General features: G+C 36.4%; 1 protein-coding gene across 6 annotated transcripts in view; it reads left to right on the top strand.

Moving 5' to 3' along the window:
* LOC126751978 (uncharacterized) overlaps positions 1–22118 on the top strand; it is a 180444-nt gene extending 158326 nt beyond the window's left edge. For 4 of the 6 annotated variants that reach the window (XM_050462488.1, XM_050462490.1, XM_050462486.1 and 1 more), the window contains 2 exons: positions 19339–20021; positions 20082–22118. In XM_050462488.1, the coding sequence (XP_050318445.1) occupies positions 19479–20021; positions 20082–21215 (1677 nt within the window). In that variant the 5' untranslated portion in view covers positions 19339–19478 and the 3' untranslated portion in view covers positions 21216–22118. The remainder of the gene's footprint in view (positions 1–19338; positions 20022–20081) is intronic. The other 2 variants (XM_050462492.1, XM_050462491.1) reach the window with 2 other exon arrangements.
* Positions 22119–22899: the final 781 nt, after the last annotated feature.

Genomic DNA, 22899 nt, shown 5'->3' with positions numbered 1-22899 from the left:
CATGCATACATACATATATCTGTATGTAAGTATGTATTTGCGCACTCCCGTCCATCAACTGTTACGACCAGCATTATCATTCAGAAGTGTTAATAAAATAATAATAGTGCAATGAAAAAGTGCCATCATCACTACTGTGTGCCTAGCTGCTGTATTTAGCCACAACACTTGTGCAGCGTTTGAATCATTTGCGGCGATTGCAGCTCTATTTAAGAGCAACAATCAGCACTGAGCCTTCGTGGCATTAAGTTGGCTCTCTTGCTGTCTTGACTGGACACTAAAGCGATTACATGCAACATTTTGTGGCGAGCGCTACTGTGGCGTGCATCTACGTACGTTCTTGTTTTTATACCCTATTCTAGGTATTTATATAAAATTTGGCGCAAAGTTTGTAACGCCAAAAAGGAAACCTTACAGACTCTATAAAAATATATATAAATAGTCCGCGTGTTGGACTGAGTTGATTTAGCCAAGCTTTTTGAGATATCGAATTGAAATTTCGTACAAGTCCTTTTCTCTCTAAGAAACTACTCATATGTTGGAATTTTCGATATCGGATCATTATTGTGTATGCAATCATACAAATTGCACGATCGGAATCAATTCCTTGTATGGAAAATTTTTTCATTTGACGAGATATCTTCACGAAATTTGGCAAGAAGTATTTATCTAGGCAACGGTTCAATCTCTGAGTAAATTGTTTAGATCGGACTACTATAGCGTATAGCTGCCATACAAACCGAACGAATAAAATCTAGTCCATTTATGGCAAACATTTTTGTTTGACGAAATATCTTAAAGAAATTTTGTACAGTTTACTATCCGGTACAACGCTACAATCTCCGATAAAATTGTTCAGATCGTATCACTATATCATATAGCTGTCATACAAACTGACGATTCAAAATCAAGTTTTTGTATGACAACTTTATTTGTGTAGGGTATTATAGCTTAAGTTAACGTTCTTTTCGTTTTTTCTATGCTTTGTATTCTTCTTCTCTCTTGTGTCCGCTGCAAACTCATCTAATGCGCGCTACAACACTTAGTTAAAGTGCGTCGGCTAGTGGCTGGTTGCATCCTGCGCCATAATTTGTAAATAATGAATGGTCGGTTGATTTCGCGATGATTTCTCAGGAAGTTTGCTTTCACAGGAAAGCAGCAAACTTAAAAGTAAAAGAATAATAATAAACATGTGATTACATATATAACACCACATAACTATGTACATATGTATATAAGTCCACAACATATTCAATTATGACTATTTTATTACTTACTACTTTATATTACTTTAGCCAATATGCATATATATGTACATGTGTAAAAAACCCACCCGTGGAATCGCCCCTGGTACGTATATAGGTATGTAAGCGCCTAACAACATTTTCATGTCAACATCTTTACAGCGCTAGCTTCAATTTGAGCTGCAGAAAGCATCGTTTTGTGCTTTACTTGCAGCTGTTGTAAGCATACATAAATATTTTATGTTTTTCTGCCGCAATTTCAACACTCACAATTCTGTGAATTTATTTTCTTGTCGCCTACAGCTTTCTTGTACTCTCATAATGCGTAATTTGACTTCTGTATTTATTTATTTTTATCTGTTTATTTATCGCTTGTTTCTATGCAAATTTTCAACAAATCTGTTTTTGCATTTTTTTAAGAAATCATGTTGTTTTCTATATTGTATTGCAGACTTTCTCCTGGGGCTATATTATTTTCTTTAGCTTTGTTCGCTTATTTTCATTATTCGCTTTTTTCTCCGAATGCCAGCACTTCATAACATTTCTTAAAAAGAATCCTTATAAAAAGTTATAAAAAATATAATCAAACACATTTTGTCCGTATGTAGAAAGTTGTTAACATTTGCAGAGCATGCATACAAGTTTACCAAGACAGCGTTCACACGAGCATTCCTGTATTCCCCATTAAAGGCAAATTCTCTTTTGGCATATCACAAGGGCGACACTAGTCCGAAAACTAGATTCAGATAATTTTCCGCATTTCCTTATATCAATTTCTCAAATTCTTGTTTTTGATTAGCTACTTTGTATCATTACTCCTCCCTTGCCTTACTAGTTTGCATATTCTTCTTTACTGACGTAGCCACCGTTTACGTGCTTATAGCCGAGTTAACACCAGCGCGCCAGTCGTTTCTACTCCTTTTTATGTGTCGCCAATTGGATATTCCACGCGAAGCCAGATCCTTCTCCACCTGGTCTTTCCAACGAAGTGGACTAGTAACTAGTCAACTGCCTTTCTGCTTTCCCTGAAGCAAATGGTATTTCTTTTAAATATTGATGTCCTTCGAGACATCAGCTGCCGGATTTGGTTGAAAATATACCACTTTCATACTAGTTCAAAAAATACAGTATTGCCTACTAGTTCAATTTAAATCCTCAGTAACAATTTAATCTGTATTTTGTGAGCAATTTTATTTGCTTTATGAACGTCATTGTGTTGTTTGTATTCCCAGATGATATTGTGTTATTTTTCTGAACCAACTTTCCAATTATGGGTATAAGTTCGATGCTTTTATGACCAGTTCGCTTTTTTCGTTTCAGTGATTTTATACCTACATATCCACTCAGCCAATTTAGCACAAGCATATTTGTCGTATGGGTCCTTAGAGAAATGTTGATGTGTACTAAAATCTACTGTTTATAGAATACTTATGCGCTGCGTATCCACGTGCGACACCTTTCCAAATAAATCTTAGTATCAAGAAGGTACATAAGTTGGTGTCTATCAATATTAAATACATATGTATGTAATTGCACACATATGTACTTCATATGCTATACATACATACATAAGTATGTATAGTATGGATATTTGCTATGCGATTTGTGGTTGCTGGTTGTTACTAAATACATATGAATTCATAGATATATATTAATAATTGAAGAGGGGTAACAGCTAAACATATATTTATAAATATGCATATGTATATACATATGCATATATAAGTATATATGAAGTGATATAAATTTATGTGTGTCCGATTGCACAGTTTTATTATTTTTTGTTATTGATAAGTACAAATACTCTTGTTGCCCTTAGCGATGTTGTTTTTGTGTTGTTTAGCTAACAGTTGTGTAGCATTTGGTCTTCATTTTCGCTCTACAAGTTGTAATAAATTCTATGTATAGCTTTATTATGCGCTGTGTGTAAATTTATGCGACTTTATTTAAGTAGATATGATAACACACGATGTGCTTTTTATTGTGTTGTGATTGAGCGGCATAAATCTATGATTGTTCTAGCGCATAGGCAGTTGCCATGAATATTATCAGCTTTTGCTTAAACATAGAATGAGTAGAGGTGTGATTTTTTGGATACCAATATTATACATATATGGTGACAAAAAAAATCGTAATAACAAAAAATATATAAATAAAATAATAACAATTAAGCATACACACATATACTAAATACATACGTGACATTTCTTCCAAATAATTTTCTAAACTTTATGAATGAATTTAAGAGTCATATTTGACTGTTTCCACTCCATCTTCCTTCTTATAAGTTTCTGCTTTATATAACTTGCTTGCTTGCTATTATCATAAAGCTCTGGATAACAAAATTTTCTGCGATGCTGTTTAGTACTGTCATGTGATATTTACATCAAATATACCTTGCGATTTTAAGTGTTATGCATTTTTTTAGATTTTTTTAAATATTCAAACATGTGATTTAATATAGTATATTGTGATGTTATTTCATATTTTGTGATTTTACATAATATATTTTCCTGCTATGTAATATCATGTTATGTAAAAATGATGTGATATAACGTGATATACGATCATGTGATGTAATAATATTGGTTGTCAAAAAAGTCTTGCGGTATTTTCGCTAGTTGGCGCTGAAAGCGCGTAGTTCTAGTTTTATTCGTCGCATCGGGTCATGCTATATCTTTTTGGAAAGCTTATTTCACGCGCTAACACGTGTTTGATTGATTGTCGTTTCTTTTAAGTCGTTCGTGAGTTATAGCGTCGCAAACATGGAGCAAAATAAAGAGAAAATACGGCATATTTTACAGTACTACTACGATAAAGGCAAAAATACATCTCAAGCCGCCAATAAAATTTGTGCAGTTTATGGACCCGATACAGTTTCCATTTCCACCGCACAATGATGGTTTCAACGTTTTCGTTCTGGTGTAGAGGTGGTCGAAGATGCGCCACGCTCCGGAAGGCCTGTCGTCGAAAATTGCGATAAAATCGCTGAATTGGTCGAAAGAGACCGACATAGTAACAGCCGTAGCATCGGTCAAGAGCATTGGGCATGAGTCATCAAAAATCCATTTCTATTTCAATAAAAAAAAAAAAATTCAATAAAAATACCGCAAGACTTTTTTGACAACCCATTATATGGGGATTATGAAATTATGTGACGTCACAAATCATGATCAAACATCATGTCGCGATTTAATATGGTATATTGTGATTTCATATTTATGTGATTTTCCTGCTATGTAATATCATGTGAGGTAAGAATGAGACATAATTGACAAACATCATATACAGAGTTCATATGATGTCTCACATCAGGTTATGCGAATATGTGATGTCATGTCACGAGAACATCATGAGATATGATGTCACGAGAACATCATGTGATATGATGTCACAAGAACATCATGAGAGGTGATGTCACGAGAACTGACGTAATGTCACGAGATGTGATCAAACTGCATGTGATGTTTTGTCACATCATGTTATATATGATGTGCTGCCACGAGGCATATGATGTGATGCAATATAATATAAAGGTGGGTTGCAATACAAAGTAATATGGTATGACGTGACGTGACTGCTGATCATGCAATTCACATCTGATATGATTTTACGTGTTATTGTGTATTTTAAATTAAAATTAAATGACATTTTAGTACCTTAAATTGCTAACCAAAAGAAACTTTTCATAATTTCTCACAAAAAAGTGAATTTATGTATAAATTCGTAGAAATAATCCAACAAACATTGTATATAGTTGTACATATAGGAACCAACAATTTTAACAACACGAATTTATGGATTTAATTACCAAGTCAAGTCAAGAAATATAATATCTTGTAGATACAAAACTATTATTTAATAACTAAAGTAATTAATTTTCGGAAATCAATAACTGTAGTACAATAAATACACTTATTCAAGTATTTATAGTTAACATGTCGCTATGTGTGAGCACTCACTTAACCACAAGTTGGATATTTCCTAAGGCTGTAAATGACTTTGAAACAATGCTAATATGACAGCTATTGTACACTCTACCTATGCATGCACATACATATGTACATATATAACTATTTTACGCTCTGATGCATAATATCGTACTTCAACTTGTACATAAGCAGAGCTAAATAATATTTAAGTTCCCATTTATAATTGATAATACAGCCAGCTGCCCAGGTGAGGTAAAGTTATCGGGACAAAAATCAAGCACTTCATATAGAAGCGCACAAGAACTTTTATACTCCCTCCTACATACAACTATGTGTGATACATTTACACTACCACATAGAAGAAGTTGTAAACTATTTAGTGTGGACGCTCGAGCACTTTCTCGTTGACCGTCAAAGCCATTTGAATTGCCACTTTACTTTCTCTGTCGCCTTCTCTCTTTCTATTTCATTTTCCGCTTTCCATTTGCTATTTCACCATATCCTTAGGCATAGCTTTGAATTATTCAGTTTCATTTTAACGGTCATAAATTATTACAAGCTGCATGCAAACTCGCTGGCAACCAACAACTTTACGAGCGGCGAGTGGAGAGTGCAACATTTAACTTTGGAAAAGTTTCTTGGTAATTTTTCATTATTGCAGGGTTCTATGTATTGCATAAATTGTTTGTCGACTGAGTTAAGTGAGATTGTAAATCTTGGCGAAGTTGCTCGTGTTTGAAGAAACAATACTTTAACCAAAGTAATCAAATACTTGCGGTACTATGGAGATGCTGTAATTCTTTATAAGAAACACAGTATTGAATGTTTGTTAAAAAACTAAGCTTCTAAGATCTTCACTTTATCACGAAAGTGCAATTGACTGAAATTGAATACTGACTCTACAGAGACGGTGTGCTTTTCAGTTCCACGAATTTTATAAATATTCCAGAAAACCAAATCTTACCTCGTTCTAACCACCTCTCAAACTACTAGTTTTCAATACTTATTTACGCTCGTGTTTCGGCAAATTAGCAATGTCAATTACAAATTTCGACGTCCTTCACCTCAATCAGTCGATATATTAATTCCTCGTAATTTTATAGAATGCTCACATCAATTATTCTCAATTTGAATTAATCGATTTTTGTCCGAAATGTACAGCCTTCAACTCGAATTACATTAGGTGAGTGAAGCCCATGAGAATCGAAGGCATAATTCCTTACGGATACCTCAATGCAAAAAGGCATTCGTAGAAAGCTGCTATTGTCAAGCGACTAAGAGTGACAAGCTAGCAAGCAACCTCGCTATCTACAACACTTAATAAGGGTTCCAAAGTCGCTTGCGTGGCCTGAGTAAATATAATTGTAGTGGTGGCAGCGTGTGCGTGCGCATTTAAGTACCTCACACAACTCAATTACGCTAATGAATTACATACAACCCACTAGCCGAGACCACCAGCTCTAGCCCTAGGCAGCCACTATGTAGTACCCGTATGTGGCGCTTCGAAAGCATAAAAGTCAACAGCGAGAACGGCTAGTGGTTAGTGGAAAATGAAAAGGAAGGGAGTTGTAAAACAAAACACTCTGCCGCCATTAAACTGTACAATAAAACAGCAACTGGCGTACGTACTCGAGTGCGTTTGTATGTCTATGTGTATGTGCAACCCATTCATTTTTCTATCGTTGCATGAAAAATGCATGACTGTCCATTACTAAATCACTCAAACAATCAGTTTGTCAGTCATTCTTTGGAATTGACTTGATTTAAGTTGAGTTGTTGCATTCAAGTACCGATGGCTCTGCTATGCTGCCGGCCATCGCTCGTAAAGTGTGGTGATTTTTTCTTTGGCTCAACGTAAATTCAATTGTCATAATTAAAATGATGAATGGTTGGACACGTAGTGATTGTTGCATGCAGCTTTAGTGCGTTGCTTAGTTAGTTGATTTTTATTTTTTTCTCTGTGTTTTTCGTGCTTTTTTTTTGACAAATGAAGTGCAACACTTTATGCGAAGTGAGAGTGAATGTGTAGCTTTGAGCAAAATTTTAAAAAAGTGGTGGTAATAACTGTAATTTTGGAAGATAGATGTTGTTCCATTTTCAGCTTGTAGGGGCTGAAAGTGATGTTTAAAACGTATGAAAATCGAAAAATTTAATTCAGAAAAAAAAAAAAATTCTTAAAATCTTGTAATTTCATATTAAAAAGTCGCCTTTAACTATTATATATTGGATTGAATTTGATCGCGTTACTTTTGACCGGCATGGTTGGTCTTCATTCATTACTATTGTTATTTAAATTGTACAATGGGCTGCTTTTCTAATATCATTCCTTCAAGCAGGGACCTCTGAACTTGGAAACAGCAGATCCTTTACAGAAACACATCAAAAATAGTTCAGAACAGATAACTATACTTACATTCTGTCACGCCTTTAGTTCAGAAAACATTTTCCATGCCAGTTCTAAGTCAATTCAATCCTTTATACTCGCACTTTCCGATATATTGGTTAGTCGAAAGAGTCTTTTCGTATTTTGTCAATAGGTGTCGTTGCAGTCGTATATCTCCATTGCTACCAATCATATTGTGTCATACCGTAAAGTGTTGGAAAGGTGAGATTTTTGGCTTCATTTAACCAAAAAAAATCAAATTCGGGGAAGTTGAAAAAGAGTTACAGCTGTTCAAAATTGAGTGAAAATAATGAAGAAATTCGCTATGTTTTGAAATTTTTGTATAAAAAAGGGAAGAATGCCACGCAAGCCATCATGAAATTTTTGAAGTTTACGGAGACAATGCTGTATCAGTTCTTGTAGCACAACAATGGTTCGCTTGCTTCCGTTCTGGAAATTTCGATGTGAAAGATGCACCTCGCTGTGGTCGACCTATCGTTGAAAAAGTCAATGAAATTATGGAAAAGATTGACCAGGACCGTCACATAAGCAGCCATCATTAAGAAACTTAACATTCATCATCCACTATGAGCTGCTCCAGCCTGGTCGAACGATTGATTCTACATCTTGCTGTCAACAACTGATGAGATTGAAGCAAGCAATCGAAAAAAGCGACCAGAACTGATCAACAGAAAGAGCTTCGTTTTCCATCAGGACAACGCAAGACCAAACACACTTTTGATGACTCGGCAAAAACGGGGAGAGCTTGACTGGGAAGTTTTGATGCATACACCATATAGCCATGACCTTGCACCATCGAACTACCATTTCTGTCAATGCAGATCTCCCTTAATAAAGTAAAGTTGGTTTCAAGAGATAGAGTAGAGATATTTATCTCTAACGAAATCTGCTTTTACCACCACCAAATTAATGGCATTATTTGCCTCAGTTCAGGTAGGCGTAATAAAGCTGTATAATAAATCCGGAACCTTCTAATGCTAGGCAAGCAAGGCACTACACATGAGTGGCCGCTGCGATCGCCACGCCACACAGTGGCACCGCTCCATACATTTCTTGGAAAAAAATAGAAGGAGTGGTCGTACAACAACGAAACTTTGCAGAAATACTTCTCTGGACTAAATTGAGAAATTTTGAAAAAATTTTGGAAAACCGCCCACTGCCACACCCACCTCCCATATAACTGCAATTGCCAAAATTTTTATTTTTGGACCTAGGGACTTGAAATTCGGCACACTTCTTAATTGAGTTCTCCTGATGAAAAAAAAATTAAACTTAAACGCAAAGTGACGTTATTTATACCTTTACCTTGATAAAAATCCAATATAATATGCAATGTTTTAGTTGAATATGTAACAGGCGAAAAATTGTGTTAGTTTTTATTTGTAATATTATGCAAGCACCATATCTTTAACAATGGGATCTAGTTCTAAGGAAATTTTGTTCGAATGACGCCTTAAGCTACTTATGTAAGGATCCGAAGTTATAAGAAGTCTGTTGAAGACATCAGTATTTGTGGAAATTAAAATCGATGTTACTAAAAGGGACGGTAATTGGCGGTTGTTTTTTTTTTTTTTAATTGAAAGTACAGACTCGGAACTTTCATTTTTTTATAGTAAGAGGGCTAAGCAAGGCAAAGCACATAAATTTTTTTCCATCAAAAAATGGAAAGTTGATATTTTTTAGTATAATTTTTGAAAAATTAGCTTAATTTTTTTTTATAAACAAGTAGGTGCTATATTTTCACTAAAAAATAAAAGAAAAGCCATAGCTATAAACTTACACACAAAAAAAAATCTTTATTTGGACAATAATTTTAATCTGATTTTATTGAATAACTCTCCGTCGACTTCTGTTAGTTTTTTTAACTATAAAATTTCACTTTTTATAAAAAACCTTGTTGAATTTTTCTTATCCATATTTCTTTACAAAACAAAATCATTAAAGTTTTTAAATTGGAAAGTGGAAAAATCCTATTTTTTCCGCCGAAATGCCACTGTGCGCCACTTTACAACTTTCCGCTAGTGATTATCTGTGATTTTTATTACCAGAACATGCAACATGTGCTATGTGTGGCATGCAATAATTGGAAACGGAAATCCAACTGACTGAAATATATTTGAAAAAACAAAGTAACGCGCTAATAACAAAGCGTTCTGCCAAAGCGCGCACATCAAAGCGCCCTTCCGCCTTTAGAAACACATATATATATAATATATATATATGTATATATATTCATATACATACATATATATTCGCAAAACGCACTGCTTTTCTAGTTATTCCCTGCTGACCTGCGTTCATCCGCCCATCAGCGTTGGGCGAATACAATCTTTAATTGCAACTTAGCCACTCATCAGTCATGCAATCATGCCACTGCCACTCACCAAAGCTATTAATATTATTCTTGCCATTTATTCCCTGCATAAGCGCGTATATGTGTGCATAAGTATGTATGTGTATGCATGTATATATGCGGTTGCTGCTGTTGTTGACTGACGCGCGTTGACTTGTTGAGTTGTTAAATTGCATTGCACAAATTTGTTGCACACAAGAATTTGCGGCATTTGCCATTAGTTGCAAGTACTATTGATTCTTCTGTTTTTGATCTCCATTATAAAAAAAAAAATGTTTACATGCATTGTTATCAAACAGCTGATAGCGTTTTCATTGTTCTATTCCTCCCATTTGCTTTTGTATCTGTTGCAAGTTCATTATGTGTGGATTTTAGCAGAATTATGTAGAAATTATATATGCGGGAAAATATGCTGAAGCTCACTCAATGCATTTTGTTGGAAATTTAATGAAATATGCGCCTTCACATATTTAAGAATTCGGATTATTTTTTAGTTTTTCTACTTGCCAGAGTTTGCATGAACTTTTTCTCAGAATTTTCATACTTATGTATGATAATTTAGTCTGCAAAATGATAAGAAAAATTTGGAAAACAAAGAAGAAAAAAAAAATAGTTAAATGGAGAAATCGTGTGATTTTATTTTGAAAATTTTTGTAGCAAAAATGTTTCACAAATTTGAAAAATTTTATAAATTAAAGTTTTCGGAATTGAGCGCGAATTTTTCTGCAGTTTTCGATTATAGTAAAATGAGCAAGAAATATTTATCGTTTTTATCTTACTTTTTACATCCTATCCACAACTCGGATGGACTTTACAATTTCTAAAGAAAAATTTCCCTTTTAATTACATATTTCCCTGAAACTATACAGCTTCCATCCGAATAGCAAATAGTATATTGTAGAAAATTGTATTTATTGGCAAGCGAAATAATCAATTTCTAATTGAAAAGCGAACAACTTCTACAATCACCCAAGGGTCCTATAAGGAAACTTTTGGAAGAAAATTATATTTTTGGAGGTCCATATTTTTATAAAAAAGGAAATATGCCATTAAAGTGAAAGTAGAACGATATATTGACATGCCGCTGTTTGAAAATAGAAGAATTAATATGCTAACTGACCAACTCGTTATGAAAAGTTATACTTAAGCAACAATTTCCTTGTTGAGTTCTTATCATTGGAGTGTTTTTTACATGGCGGGTCCCAAACCCAGCGCACAACCCTGGAGAGGGATAACTCGCTTTCTCACTTTAGCTCGCCTTCAAATGGATGTTTTTGGTTACCTAGAGGATACTTGGTCTAAGAGTTGTTTGAGCCATTTATAAAAGAATCGTTTCTGGCCACTCCCAAGTGAATGGCGCTCAGAGAACCTTCCCTACATACCGGAACTTCTGTACATGGCTCCATACTCGGCTATAACCGCGTAAACGATGTCTACGCCAATAAAGAAGGAAAAAAAGGACAATTTTCTTTAAAGATACATTCAAAGTAAAGTCTTTGACAAAATACTTATACTTTTTGCGTTCTTGTAAGCATGTTATTTCGAGGGAATGAAGTATGAAAAATATCACAAATAGACTTAATTATTTGCTGCTTCAGCTTACTTCACTTTTTTATATGAAAAAACTATTTATTTTACCAAAATCTTTAGGTTCACATAAAATAATTATTTATTTCCATACCCTTTGTAAGATGACAGTCTATGCTCATGACGTTGTTCATAAAAGAAAATTGTAAGTACCGTCTACGAGCTAATCAAAGGGTACCTCAAGGTAGTATTCAACTTCCTTCAATAGAAGTGGCTAAGCCGTCAACCCATGTAAAACTGAAATGATTTTATTTACCAGGAGGTATAATACGAGTATCCCAGACCTGTCTCTCCTAAGATATCATATGTTGTGATATAATATCATGTGATCTGGTGTCACAAGGCATCCGATGTTATATCACTGCTATTAAGGAGTCTCTGTTCTCCTTAGATATAGCAGCATTCATCATCAAACTCCCCTTGGCATTCTTGCCTCGCTCATCTTTGATTGAGACCGATAAGATCTCCATTGACATTTTCCATTCGGGCACTCAACCAAAGACCTCACGTGCGCTTAGCAGGTGCTGATCGACGACCAGCCCCTGTGCTACTGCAAGTTCCTTTTGGCCTAAATTAGAACGCATAAAATTATATAAACTTCTTTCCCTTAGCAAAGTTCATCTTGCTGCAATAGTAGGGGTACTTGCTGGACAATGTCCAATAGGCAAGCATGGAGTAAGGCAAAAAATTTTATCGGATGCAAGTTGTCAAAGTTCTATGGAGAACGGTGAGGTGAAAACATCCAGCTACTTTTTTCTCCATTGTCTAGTCTTTGCAAGACTGAAGTTGAAACAACTCGGCAGTCTCACCATCGACGAACCAGAAAACAGGTCAGAAACTGACATTAGCCGTTTCAACAAATTTTTTGATAAACTCAAAGTGATTTGTCGATTTGTAATGGTCTTGTTCCGGTGTTCTTAGCGGTCCAAATGCGATCCTTGTTGTGATCGAGCTCATAACCTAACCTAACTTAGCCTCTCACTTATCATTGTCTTCGCCGTGACTGCTGCTTTAACTAAATTTTACTTTTCATTTCCCAAGAACCTCTTATAAAAATCTGGCGCATATTTGAAATCCATGAAAATACATACAATAATATGGAGATTTACTGAAACATGCATGGGAACCCCTGCTACATTTTATAACCTTACACACTTCAAACGTGTTTTCAAAACGACTCGTCATTCTATAAACCAGATTAATTTCATTTAATTTATGTGCTCAACTAATTACCCGCTTCGCCACGGAGCCCACTGCTGCAGGCTGTCATGGCTTGTGCGCCTATTAATATGCAATGATTTTTAATAGGAACAGCTGTGTGTGAAGTACGTGCGCGAGTGCAAATTGCATAATATATGCAATCCAGTAAACGCAATTACGGCGCCAATACAAATGCCTGCAATTCGGAGCTACTGTGTCGTACAATCTGATGGCGGCAGGAATTTCGGCTTGGCCTGCTCGGGGTGACTGCTACCAAGCGGCAAATGACACGAAAATATGCACTTATTTACAGATTAGCGCGAGTCTGTGAAACCAAAGCATTTTTGTGGTTCGATTTTTGATCGAGGAAAGCGTTATTGGAGTTTAAAATTAGCTGCTCACCACTACATGGACATTATGCGTTGAAATGTGTGTGGTGGCTTAATAAAATGATGGTGGCATCCTCTTGCATATATTAAATTATATTAGATTATTGGATGAGGGTTTGCTAAATTTTGCATATGAAATATTTGTTTACTGCTGTGGCGATTTTAATTTTATTTTTTGCTGCTAAATCAGTTTAGGCGTGATTTTATTTAATTAGTTCATTGATATGCAATTTTGGCTGCCGTTTGGAATAAATATAACGAGTAAAGCATAGATATATAATTTCAATATTTGCTTACCCACATGATGGCTATATATTTTGGAGTATGATTTATTTGTTTTATTAAATTAACTTTATGCAAATCGAATATGAAAACATGAACTATTTTTATTTTTGGGTAGTCGAAAAAGTATTTTCGTATTGCATTCGTATATATCCAGTGCTATCAATCACATTGTGTCCTATCACATAGTGTTGGAAAGGTGAGAAATTAAATTCGGGGAAGTTGAAATAAAGTTACAGCTGTTCAAAAATGAGTAAAAATAATGAAGAAATTCGCTATATTTTGGAATTTTTGTATAAAATTGTAGAATGTCATGCAGGCCACCAATGAAATTTGTGAAGTTCACGGAGACGATGCTGTATCAGCTCGTGTAGCACAACAATAATTCTCTTGCTTCTCTTCGTTCTGGAAATTTCGATGTGAAAGATGCACCTCGCTCTGGTCGACCTATCGCTGCAAAAGTCAATGAAATTATGGAAAAGATTGACCAAGACCGTCACATAAGCAGCCATCGTTAAGAAACTTAACATTCATCATCCACTATGAGCTGCTCCAGCCTGGTCGATCGATTGATTCTACATTTTGCTGTCAACAACGGATGAGATTGAAGCAAGCAATCGAAAAAAACGGCCAGAACTGATCAACAGAAAGGGCTTCGTCTTCCAACAGAACAACGCTTTATGATGACTAGGCAATAACTGGAAGAGCTTGGCTGGGATGTTTGGATGCAGCCACCATATAGCCATAACATTACACCATCGAACTACCATTTCGGTCAATGCAGAACTCCCTTAATGGAGTAAAGTTGGTTTCAAGAGAAGCCTGTGGAAATTACTTGTCGCAGTTTTTCACCGAGAAACCAGAAAAGTTTTACACCAATGGATAATGTCTCTAGCGGAAAAATGGCAAAAAGTGGTCGACCAAAATGGTACATTAGAAATACGAAAAGAGTTTTTCGACTAACCGATATATATTAATATAATATCTAAGTTTCAAATAAATTCTACGTACACACATACTTCTAAGATTAAGATTAAGATTATTAACATATATCTCCCATATCATTTGAGCATTAAAGCTTATAAACCGTATTTGCTTTGACACCGCCATCGAATTTTCCATGCACTTCGGTTCCATATGGTCGGTTTCCGCATACGTTGACTCTTTTTACATACGTTCGTATGTTTGACGGTGTACTTCTCAATCGAGAGCAATACCCAATTTATTTAATTACGAACAAACCGATTCCCAAGCGAATTGTCGCTGTGATTTGATTGCTATTTCCGCCACAGGCGTCCATACCACCCGGACTTAATTCAATGATTTGCACTAGCACACCCACACAGCTACGCAAATACACACACTGCCATGCAAATACACATGTAGACATAACGGTTCGCCATAGCGATGAAGTTAGTGCCTAAGTCTCTGTGGGATGCTCTGCTTTGCACTGCAGAAGCAAAAATCAATTTCTCTCTTACAACGTGTGAATTGGCGTTAGTCGTTTGCCGACATCACCATTCCAAGGAAGTTTGGGTCGTAGGAGTTAAACGTTCACATGTCAAAGGTTGTCATTAGAGAACGGAGGAAATGGCGCAGATTTCGCTTGCGATTTTTTTTGCTGAAGATCTCGTTAGTTTTGTACCTTGAACTTACAGAAAATTGTTGTAGAAATTACAACATATTGTTTGCACTTAACACACATTTACATACACATATTTAAGGAGTTGCAAGAAAATAGTAACTATGAGCCAATCATGTAATATTTTCGGCTTTGTTTTGTTACCTAACAACAGTTAATGGATTTATAACTTTAAAAGTAACATAATAAATTCTTAAATCGAACTTTCAAATAGTTTTAGAGTTGCAATCTTCTAAAGCGTAGCCTTTCAGTTTAATCAGCTCAACCAATTTATCTTTATACGCATTTTTCTCAAAGCAACATTTTTCAAATTAGCTTGAGTGATTTGTCGAAAGCAAATGGTCCGATCAGTACCAAATTTTGTCTGCCTGTTCTGTATTGAGTTGTCCATACAATGTTCTGGCAAGCCAAAAATTGACAGAATCGTCAATTTGTGTCCCTAAAAATTCTACCACGCCCATCCCTTTCTTTTCCTAACCACAGAACGTCCGTAATATATTTTTTTATAATGTTTGTAATTTTATCTTTCGTTTCCTTACGGTTTTAATTTACTGTGATTTTTTTCTTTTTTATCATATTTAGAGGCTTGTGCATTCTCTATTAAGGGATAGTCTCAATATAAAATTTTCGAAAAGATGATTTTTTTTGTTGCAGTACCGAATAGTATATACTATAACAAATATTCTCTCAAATTTTGAAATCGAAATTCAAATTATTACGGTCGCTACAGCGTTTCTGCAGAAAGGGAATAGGGTGGGGAACATAGCGACTCCAGACTTTAAACGTATTTGTCTCAGAACGGTGTTTTTCAAAACGGTTTCCACTCTCAAAGAAAGAGTTTTGAAGATATCTAGTTCCAATTTGAAGAGAATATCTTTAAGGTCAATCGCTATCCCGCTATGGATGCTTTTATTTTTTTTTTAATCTTTCTATTTTTTCTACAAAAAACTGTCGAAAAAAGGTAAAATTCGATACTTTTTGTTCAAACCGCCTCCATGTCTTCAAATTTATTTATTTATTTGTTTAGTTAAGTCTATGAAGACGTTTCCTTATGGCACTCCCGAAGACGCAGTGAATGAATCAGATGACACTCCATCGACACTCACAACACAACGTCTATTGTGCAAATATGATCTAATCCACTGCAATAAGACAGACTGAAACCCTAAAGATGATAATTTTTTATTTAGAATATTGTGTGAAACTTTATGAAAGTCTTTAGAGAAATCTGTCTAGACACAATCTACCTGAAGTCTAGCAGAGAATGCAGACATGCAATAATCGCTAAAAACAGCTAAATTTGACACAGTGGAGCGCCCAGAGACGGACCCCATGCTGATTGAAGTTAATTATTGATTTTACTGCAAAAAATAATTTATTTTTAACAGAATACTCAAAAATTTTCGAAATAGTAGAAAATTTAGAAATAGACCTGTAATTGGAGACTACATCCTTTCTACCACCTTTAAGAATTGGTGTAATGCATGTCAATTTTCAGTCTGAAATAAAATTCCCAGAGGAGAGAGTTATTGAAGAGAAGCATGAGAGGATATACATACCAAGGCAGTACAATTTTTTATAAGTACAGGCGGAAGCCTATTCAGATCCAATTTGGAAGAAGACTTTATATCATAAATAGCCTTGGCAATATCATCCAGTGAAAGACACAGTGTGCCAAAATTTATGGATGGAAAATTATTAGCCGAAAAAGTGGAACTGGTACCAGGATCATCGTGTACATAGTTTGATTTGAAATTTGAGTCCATGCTGACTTATCACACCAACGTGAAGCAGAAGGAATAGCCGAACACGCTCTTCTAGATTTTACAAAGTACGAAAAGGGTAATAAACCTTTTATAGAGCAGCTTATGCAATTCATTAAACAGTTTTGTGTAGTGCTGATATTGAACAAAGGAAACATGAGATTTAGTTGAAGAGAATTTTCCGTAGTATTCTCAGTATACCAAGGCAACTTATATGGTTGTATATGTTTAATCGGGGTATTATAATGACAAAATTCCTGAATTGATTTTTTTAAATTGCAGAAACTATTAGCTGTATCTAGTCCCGAAAATATGTTATAAGCCGAAAAATTGGCGGGAATGAGGGCAAGACAATAGGAACAACCAGACCAGATGATATTGCTTAGATTAAAGTCACCCAAAACACAAATATTATTTAAGATTTTAAAATAAAATTTTAAAATTAAAAAAAAGTTTCCATGGCACGGAAGCGACTTTCATGGACATCGTACAGGACCTTTTTATTTTGCGTGTCATTTCAACAATTTGTTTAACTATTATACACCCAATGAAAAAACATAAAGAAAATCATTTTGAGTTTGTCATGAATGCATCTATTTATAAAAAAACGGACCGATTAGTTAATTCCAACATTAAAAAAAACAGCGTAAATCTGGTTTTTCAGAGGGCCTCACTGCGACGATCCCTTCATTTCTTGTCAATATTTCAAAATCAAAATGAAACGAGTTTGTATTTTCATTTTTACAGTTACTTATTTGTCATTTGAATAATTTGTTTTGATTTTATAGCCTATCTTCAGCATAACCTCCGAAAAAAGATGTCCGCAAGATTTCTCTATTTAAAGAGAAACTGCAACCCAAAAATCTTTTATATGCCCCAGCATATTGATCGATAGCACCATTTCGTAGAAATCTTCTTTATCGACTCTGAAAACAGCTTTTCGCGAATAGTTATTTATTTATTTGGTTACCAAAGTCTATGCACATCAATTCAATTATGACGTAAGTTAGAATTATAAATAATAAAATTGCAATTAAACAATTTATATAACTTAGCTAAAAAACAGAATTAAGGGTGTTAATGTAGAAAGACCTAGAGTGAAAGATCAAGTAGTACTTCCTTCGAAATCATAATAAACTCACGCACAGCACGCTTAAAAGGGCCATAATTGTCAAAGGAAATAGAATTAAGCCAGGTCTCAACAATAACGAAAATATCAAAATCCAAAAATTAAGAAAATGGACGAAACAGATTTGATTTAGGCCTAATACCAGATAAATTTTGATCGTCGACCTTAAGGCAAAAACAATTACGGGATTATGATTAATAGGCGCATCAACTAGTCCCCGTTGTATTCCCCTCTCTTTTAAAAACTTAAAAGAGCACAACTTGATGCCTGAAGAACATACTAAAGAAGAAAAAACTGCATTAAAAGAGATGGGAACACACCTAACTTAAAATTTAGCATCTTAAAAATATTAACATTAGTATCTTATCTAATTAGTTTATAACATATGTAAAAGATGTTGTCTATTAACATTACCATATTCAACAATGAAAGATGCATACAAGTATAATAACTTACACAGTGACGGAGTTCTTAAGACAGACAAATGAATACATATCTTGGATATGATGACCATGAGATCACAATTGTCATTAGCACCAACAACAGCTAAAGTATCCAAAGATTTCTTGTGCCTAGTACTCACTGTTGACCAGTTACCGTTAGCATTAATTGAAGCTGAAAGGTTCGGATTAACAGAATCGACCACGGTATCATCAAAGGCGGCAGATTGAGCTGCATGAAAAGCAATATTGATGCGATCAGACTATCAGCAACATTTTAATTATTTTTGGCACTGGCTTTCGAGTTCGCGTTTAAAGTTTTCTCTGCCAGTTACACTAAGTTTAAAAGTGCTAATACAATGATAATACAAATATTGCTCATAACTCCGAAACTGTTTGCTGGAGCAACTTTAAGTTTTCGGAGTATATCCGCAAATATATAATCATTCGTTAAACATAAAAAACTCAGCAAGAAAAATCGAATTTTTGAAATTTACAAGTGGATATAACCCTTTAAAGAGGTACTCACAAGCTCTACTGTAGAGCATTCAACTCGCTAACTTTTATTGCTTTTCCTCATAAAACTGTTTGCTGTAAATATATGTATGTATATGGGTAGGAACAATTTTATATATAGGGCTAAAACCCAGCGATCAGATTTGACGTTTCGAATACGCTGTGTATATATTAAAGGACAGACATATTCTAGCCTATTTGGCCTTGCAATATGACAATAAGTAACTTAATATAGCAGCTTAATATTCTATAAAGAGATTTCAGCACAATTTCGTCTTGAATGTAGTTTTTTAATTCGTTTACTTTCTTAAATTAAAGTAGAACTCAAATCATTCCACAAACAAATTTGTATACAGAAGAGGCAACTTAAACGAAATTACACGCAACCCTGTCGTACGCACAGCCTCCTGTCAACATCAACAATTTCTAAAAGCTTTTTTCGCTCTTTTCATTTCAGCATCAACTCATGTCAATCACGCAGCCAATATTTGCGTAGCGCTACTCCACACATACACCCACAAGCGACGAGTTCCCGCGAACAACCAATCAACGGCTGACAAAGCAACAAAGTAAAGTTAAATTAAAGCACGCGCCTAAATGTATGCAACGCAACGTGCAACGCAACTTGCTAAAACTATAACAATGGCATGCAGCGTACAGAAGCAACCCACTCAACCGCAACACACAACCGCATCAGCAACTGTAACGGCAGCCGCCGCGATACCACCCACAATGGCTGTGACTGCAATGGCAACCGCCAACAACAACAGCAATACGAACAACATAGGCAGCCAAATGGGCGGCGGTGGCAGCAACAGCGGCAGCAATAGCAGCATGAGTGGTGGTGGTGTTGGCATTCTAGCCGCAGCTATCAGTGACGCGACCAGCAAACCGCTAACACCAAAACCGCGGGGCTCATTACCGAATGACGCAAGTAAACCGCCACAGGTGGAATTCCACTGGCCACGCATACCGGTGAGTACGCACACCAGCAATCTGCGCCTGAACATGATGAATCAGAATCCGATGGACCTGCACACTGCGCGACTCATGATCGAGGAGTTGCGTACGAAGGTGCGCTATCAAGCGGAGCACATAATGAAATTGCGGAAAGCATATGGGGTACAGGTGACGCACATTGTACATTTTCTACTTTTGCCCCGAAATGACATTAATGAAATGCATTCTTTTGTTCCGCAGATGCAGCAGCACTATCACTACCAGATGGAGAAGTCGGATCAGTTGAACGCGCTGACCTCACAACTTCTCCTGCTGGAGTCGCGTTTAAAACGTAGACAAAAGCAGATTGGGAGCCTGCTTTGCCATCGCGAGTTCACTATACAGCGACAGCAGAAGATTATCGATACACTGTCGAATCGTCTGTCCGATCACGGCCTGGATGCTGTCGAGGCGAACTTCACCACGGAGCTGGATTCACTGAACGACTCCGACTCGGCTGTGGTGCTGGAAGATATCGACTCGGATAGCAGTAATATGCCGCTTCGAGCAAGGCGACGCAGCAGCGGTGGCGGTTCAGGTGCTGGCTTCGGCTCCAATGCCACACAGTGCGGCAGCGATGGCATAACTATTGTGCGCTCCATCTCCGATGCCATCGAGACGAATTTGAAGTACAGTGCCGTGCGTCGCAACAATTGCTATTTGCGCCGCCCCGAAATATTGGAGACCGTCTACTCAGTGGAGGAAGATCCAGAACCAACATCTGATGTGGCAGAGAAACGTGATAAGTTCCGCACACGCTCGGAGAAGGCGCTGAGTTCGAGCTCCACGGAGGGACAAATAGATAGCAACTCTTCACATGCACCGGCGCACGCTTCAACACATACCACATTACATCAAACCAACGGCACTGAAGTGGAGCGTACCAAAGAGAACATACGCATCACACCTCCATCACCGCAACGGCAACTCAGCATTTCCAAACCCCTCGAGTCACCGACGAAGGACGGCTACACGGCGTACAGTGTCACGGTGCCGCAGCTGCGCACCACGGCTGCCACACCGACTACTGAGCGGGTCAACGCTTTGGCGGGTGCTGATGTCGATGGCAGTTCGCCTGGCGTTAAATCGCAGGTAACGAACTACAATCGCGTCATGTCCAACCATCGATCGGTGACCAAACCCAAAGATGTCAAATATAAACGTATCAATAAAGCCAAGTCGAAGAGTCTGGAAGAGTTACGTGGTCGTCTCAAAAATCTGGTGGAACGTGGCGGCAGCACCGGCAACGGACTCGATGCGCATGGCGCCGGTGGTGTTGGCGTTGCACCCTACACACACGGTGTTATGCCGCAGACTGCACAGTCATACGCGTGACAATGGCCACCATTTGGTGGCTCCAACGCTACGCTCGCCGTTATTGCAGCTACGGCGCCGATTGCCTCCTTCGATGCCGACATGGACGACTATGCAGTTGAAGAAGAAGAGTGTGATTGCATGAAATTGGTGACGCCTAACGAACAGCATGCCACACAGTCTGCTGCTAGCGATCAACTTGACGGTGCGTGTGATTGCGCGAAAATGGTGGCGCTACCACAGCCGGAAGTCCCAACGCCTACCAGCGGCACAGTGGCGGAGCCCGCAGAAAGAGACTGCAAACTGAGCACTTCCGAAGAGCAATTGCGTTCGCAACCATTTTCGCCACTCAAGCATTGCATACCCAAACGTTCGTTGACTTTGCCCCGCATACTCGTGCCGCAAAGCGCATTCGGCTCAAGCGGCGGTGGTGCGGCTGGCTCGGGACGCAGTGGCGGCGGGCGTAGCGGTTTCTAGCAGATAAAGAAATTTTTCATACGTAATTGTGATAAAAAGTGAACAAGCCGACCTTCGCTCCACTCCTCTCAGCATTCAGCTATCGCCTTTCACCTCGACATTTGCACTGATTTATTGCTGTATTTTGTGTACTCACTTTGTAATTAGCTTTTCAATCATTTGACTTTTGTAACATATGTTTCCTGATTTTTCAACTACACCAACTAGTTTCTATAGTTTTTAGCGCCCAATTTACTGTGTTACTCTTAAGTTTGCATTTATTTTGCTAATTGCTAGTTAAGCTGCAAGCGCATTTATTCATCGACAATTACATTTATACATACATACTTATTTTGCTTGAGATCTAAAGCATTCCAATGATCTTGAAGCATGTATTTTTAATTAGTTTATGCTAGCAAGTAACTATATATAATTTTCTAATAAATTTAGTATTTTAAAAATATATAATTTCGTTTTTCTTTTTTATGTGGTTTGGTTTATAAAAATCGGCTTTCTACGCACGAAATAGCGTTACAATTGTGTGTGAAAAATTTCGCATAAAATGTATGACACCTTGAATTCATATTTGTATATAAAAAAACGCATCATTATGCTTCAAAATATGAAGCATAATCATTAATACGTAATTTTCTATCATATGGCAACGCCTTTTGAGGAATATTTATTTGTACATATCCATAATCAATTTAGGCAGATCGCTACATCATTCCACACAAAAAGTGTTTCACTGATTTTAATTTTAAATGCAGGTCACACCAGGGTTGCAAGTAATGCATTAAAAAGACAATTGAAGTAATATTTAAATTAAAATTCTCTTTTAATTTTGTGACCCCTTAAATATTAACTAAAAATAAAATTTTCAAAAAATTGAAACATTAATTTTTTTAAGAAAAATCGAATTAAAATTGTATAATAAAAAATAAATAACACATGTTAATCCAAATAATCCTAAACCGCAAATATAACTGCAATTTTAAAAATTTGGACTGTCGACTCAGCAGCTTTTAACGCTTTCCAGATTAAAAAAATATATATATATTATTAAGCTACATACACCTTTATCAACTTCTGCCGTCATCGTAAGACTCTTTAGTAATGCTTATAATAAATCAAGTCGTAAACTCAGAAAAAACGTTAACTTCAGTTGCACCTAGTCGTTATCAGAAGGAGCGTCTCTTATCCGAGGCTGTGGTTTCTTTTTCATTGGAGGCGGCGTTTTTTCATCAAG

The sequence above is a fragment of the Bactrocera neohumeralis genome, chromosome 3 (genome assembly GCF_024586455.1).
Source record: "Bactrocera neohumeralis isolate Rockhampton chromosome 3, APGP_CSIRO_Bneo_wtdbg2-racon-allhic-juicebox.fasta_v2, whole genome shotgun sequence".
NCBI classification, from domain to species: Eukaryota; Metazoa; Arthropoda; class Insecta; order Diptera; family Tephritidae; genus Bactrocera; species Bactrocera neohumeralis.
This window is presented reverse-complemented; position numbering and strand designations above follow the sequence as displayed.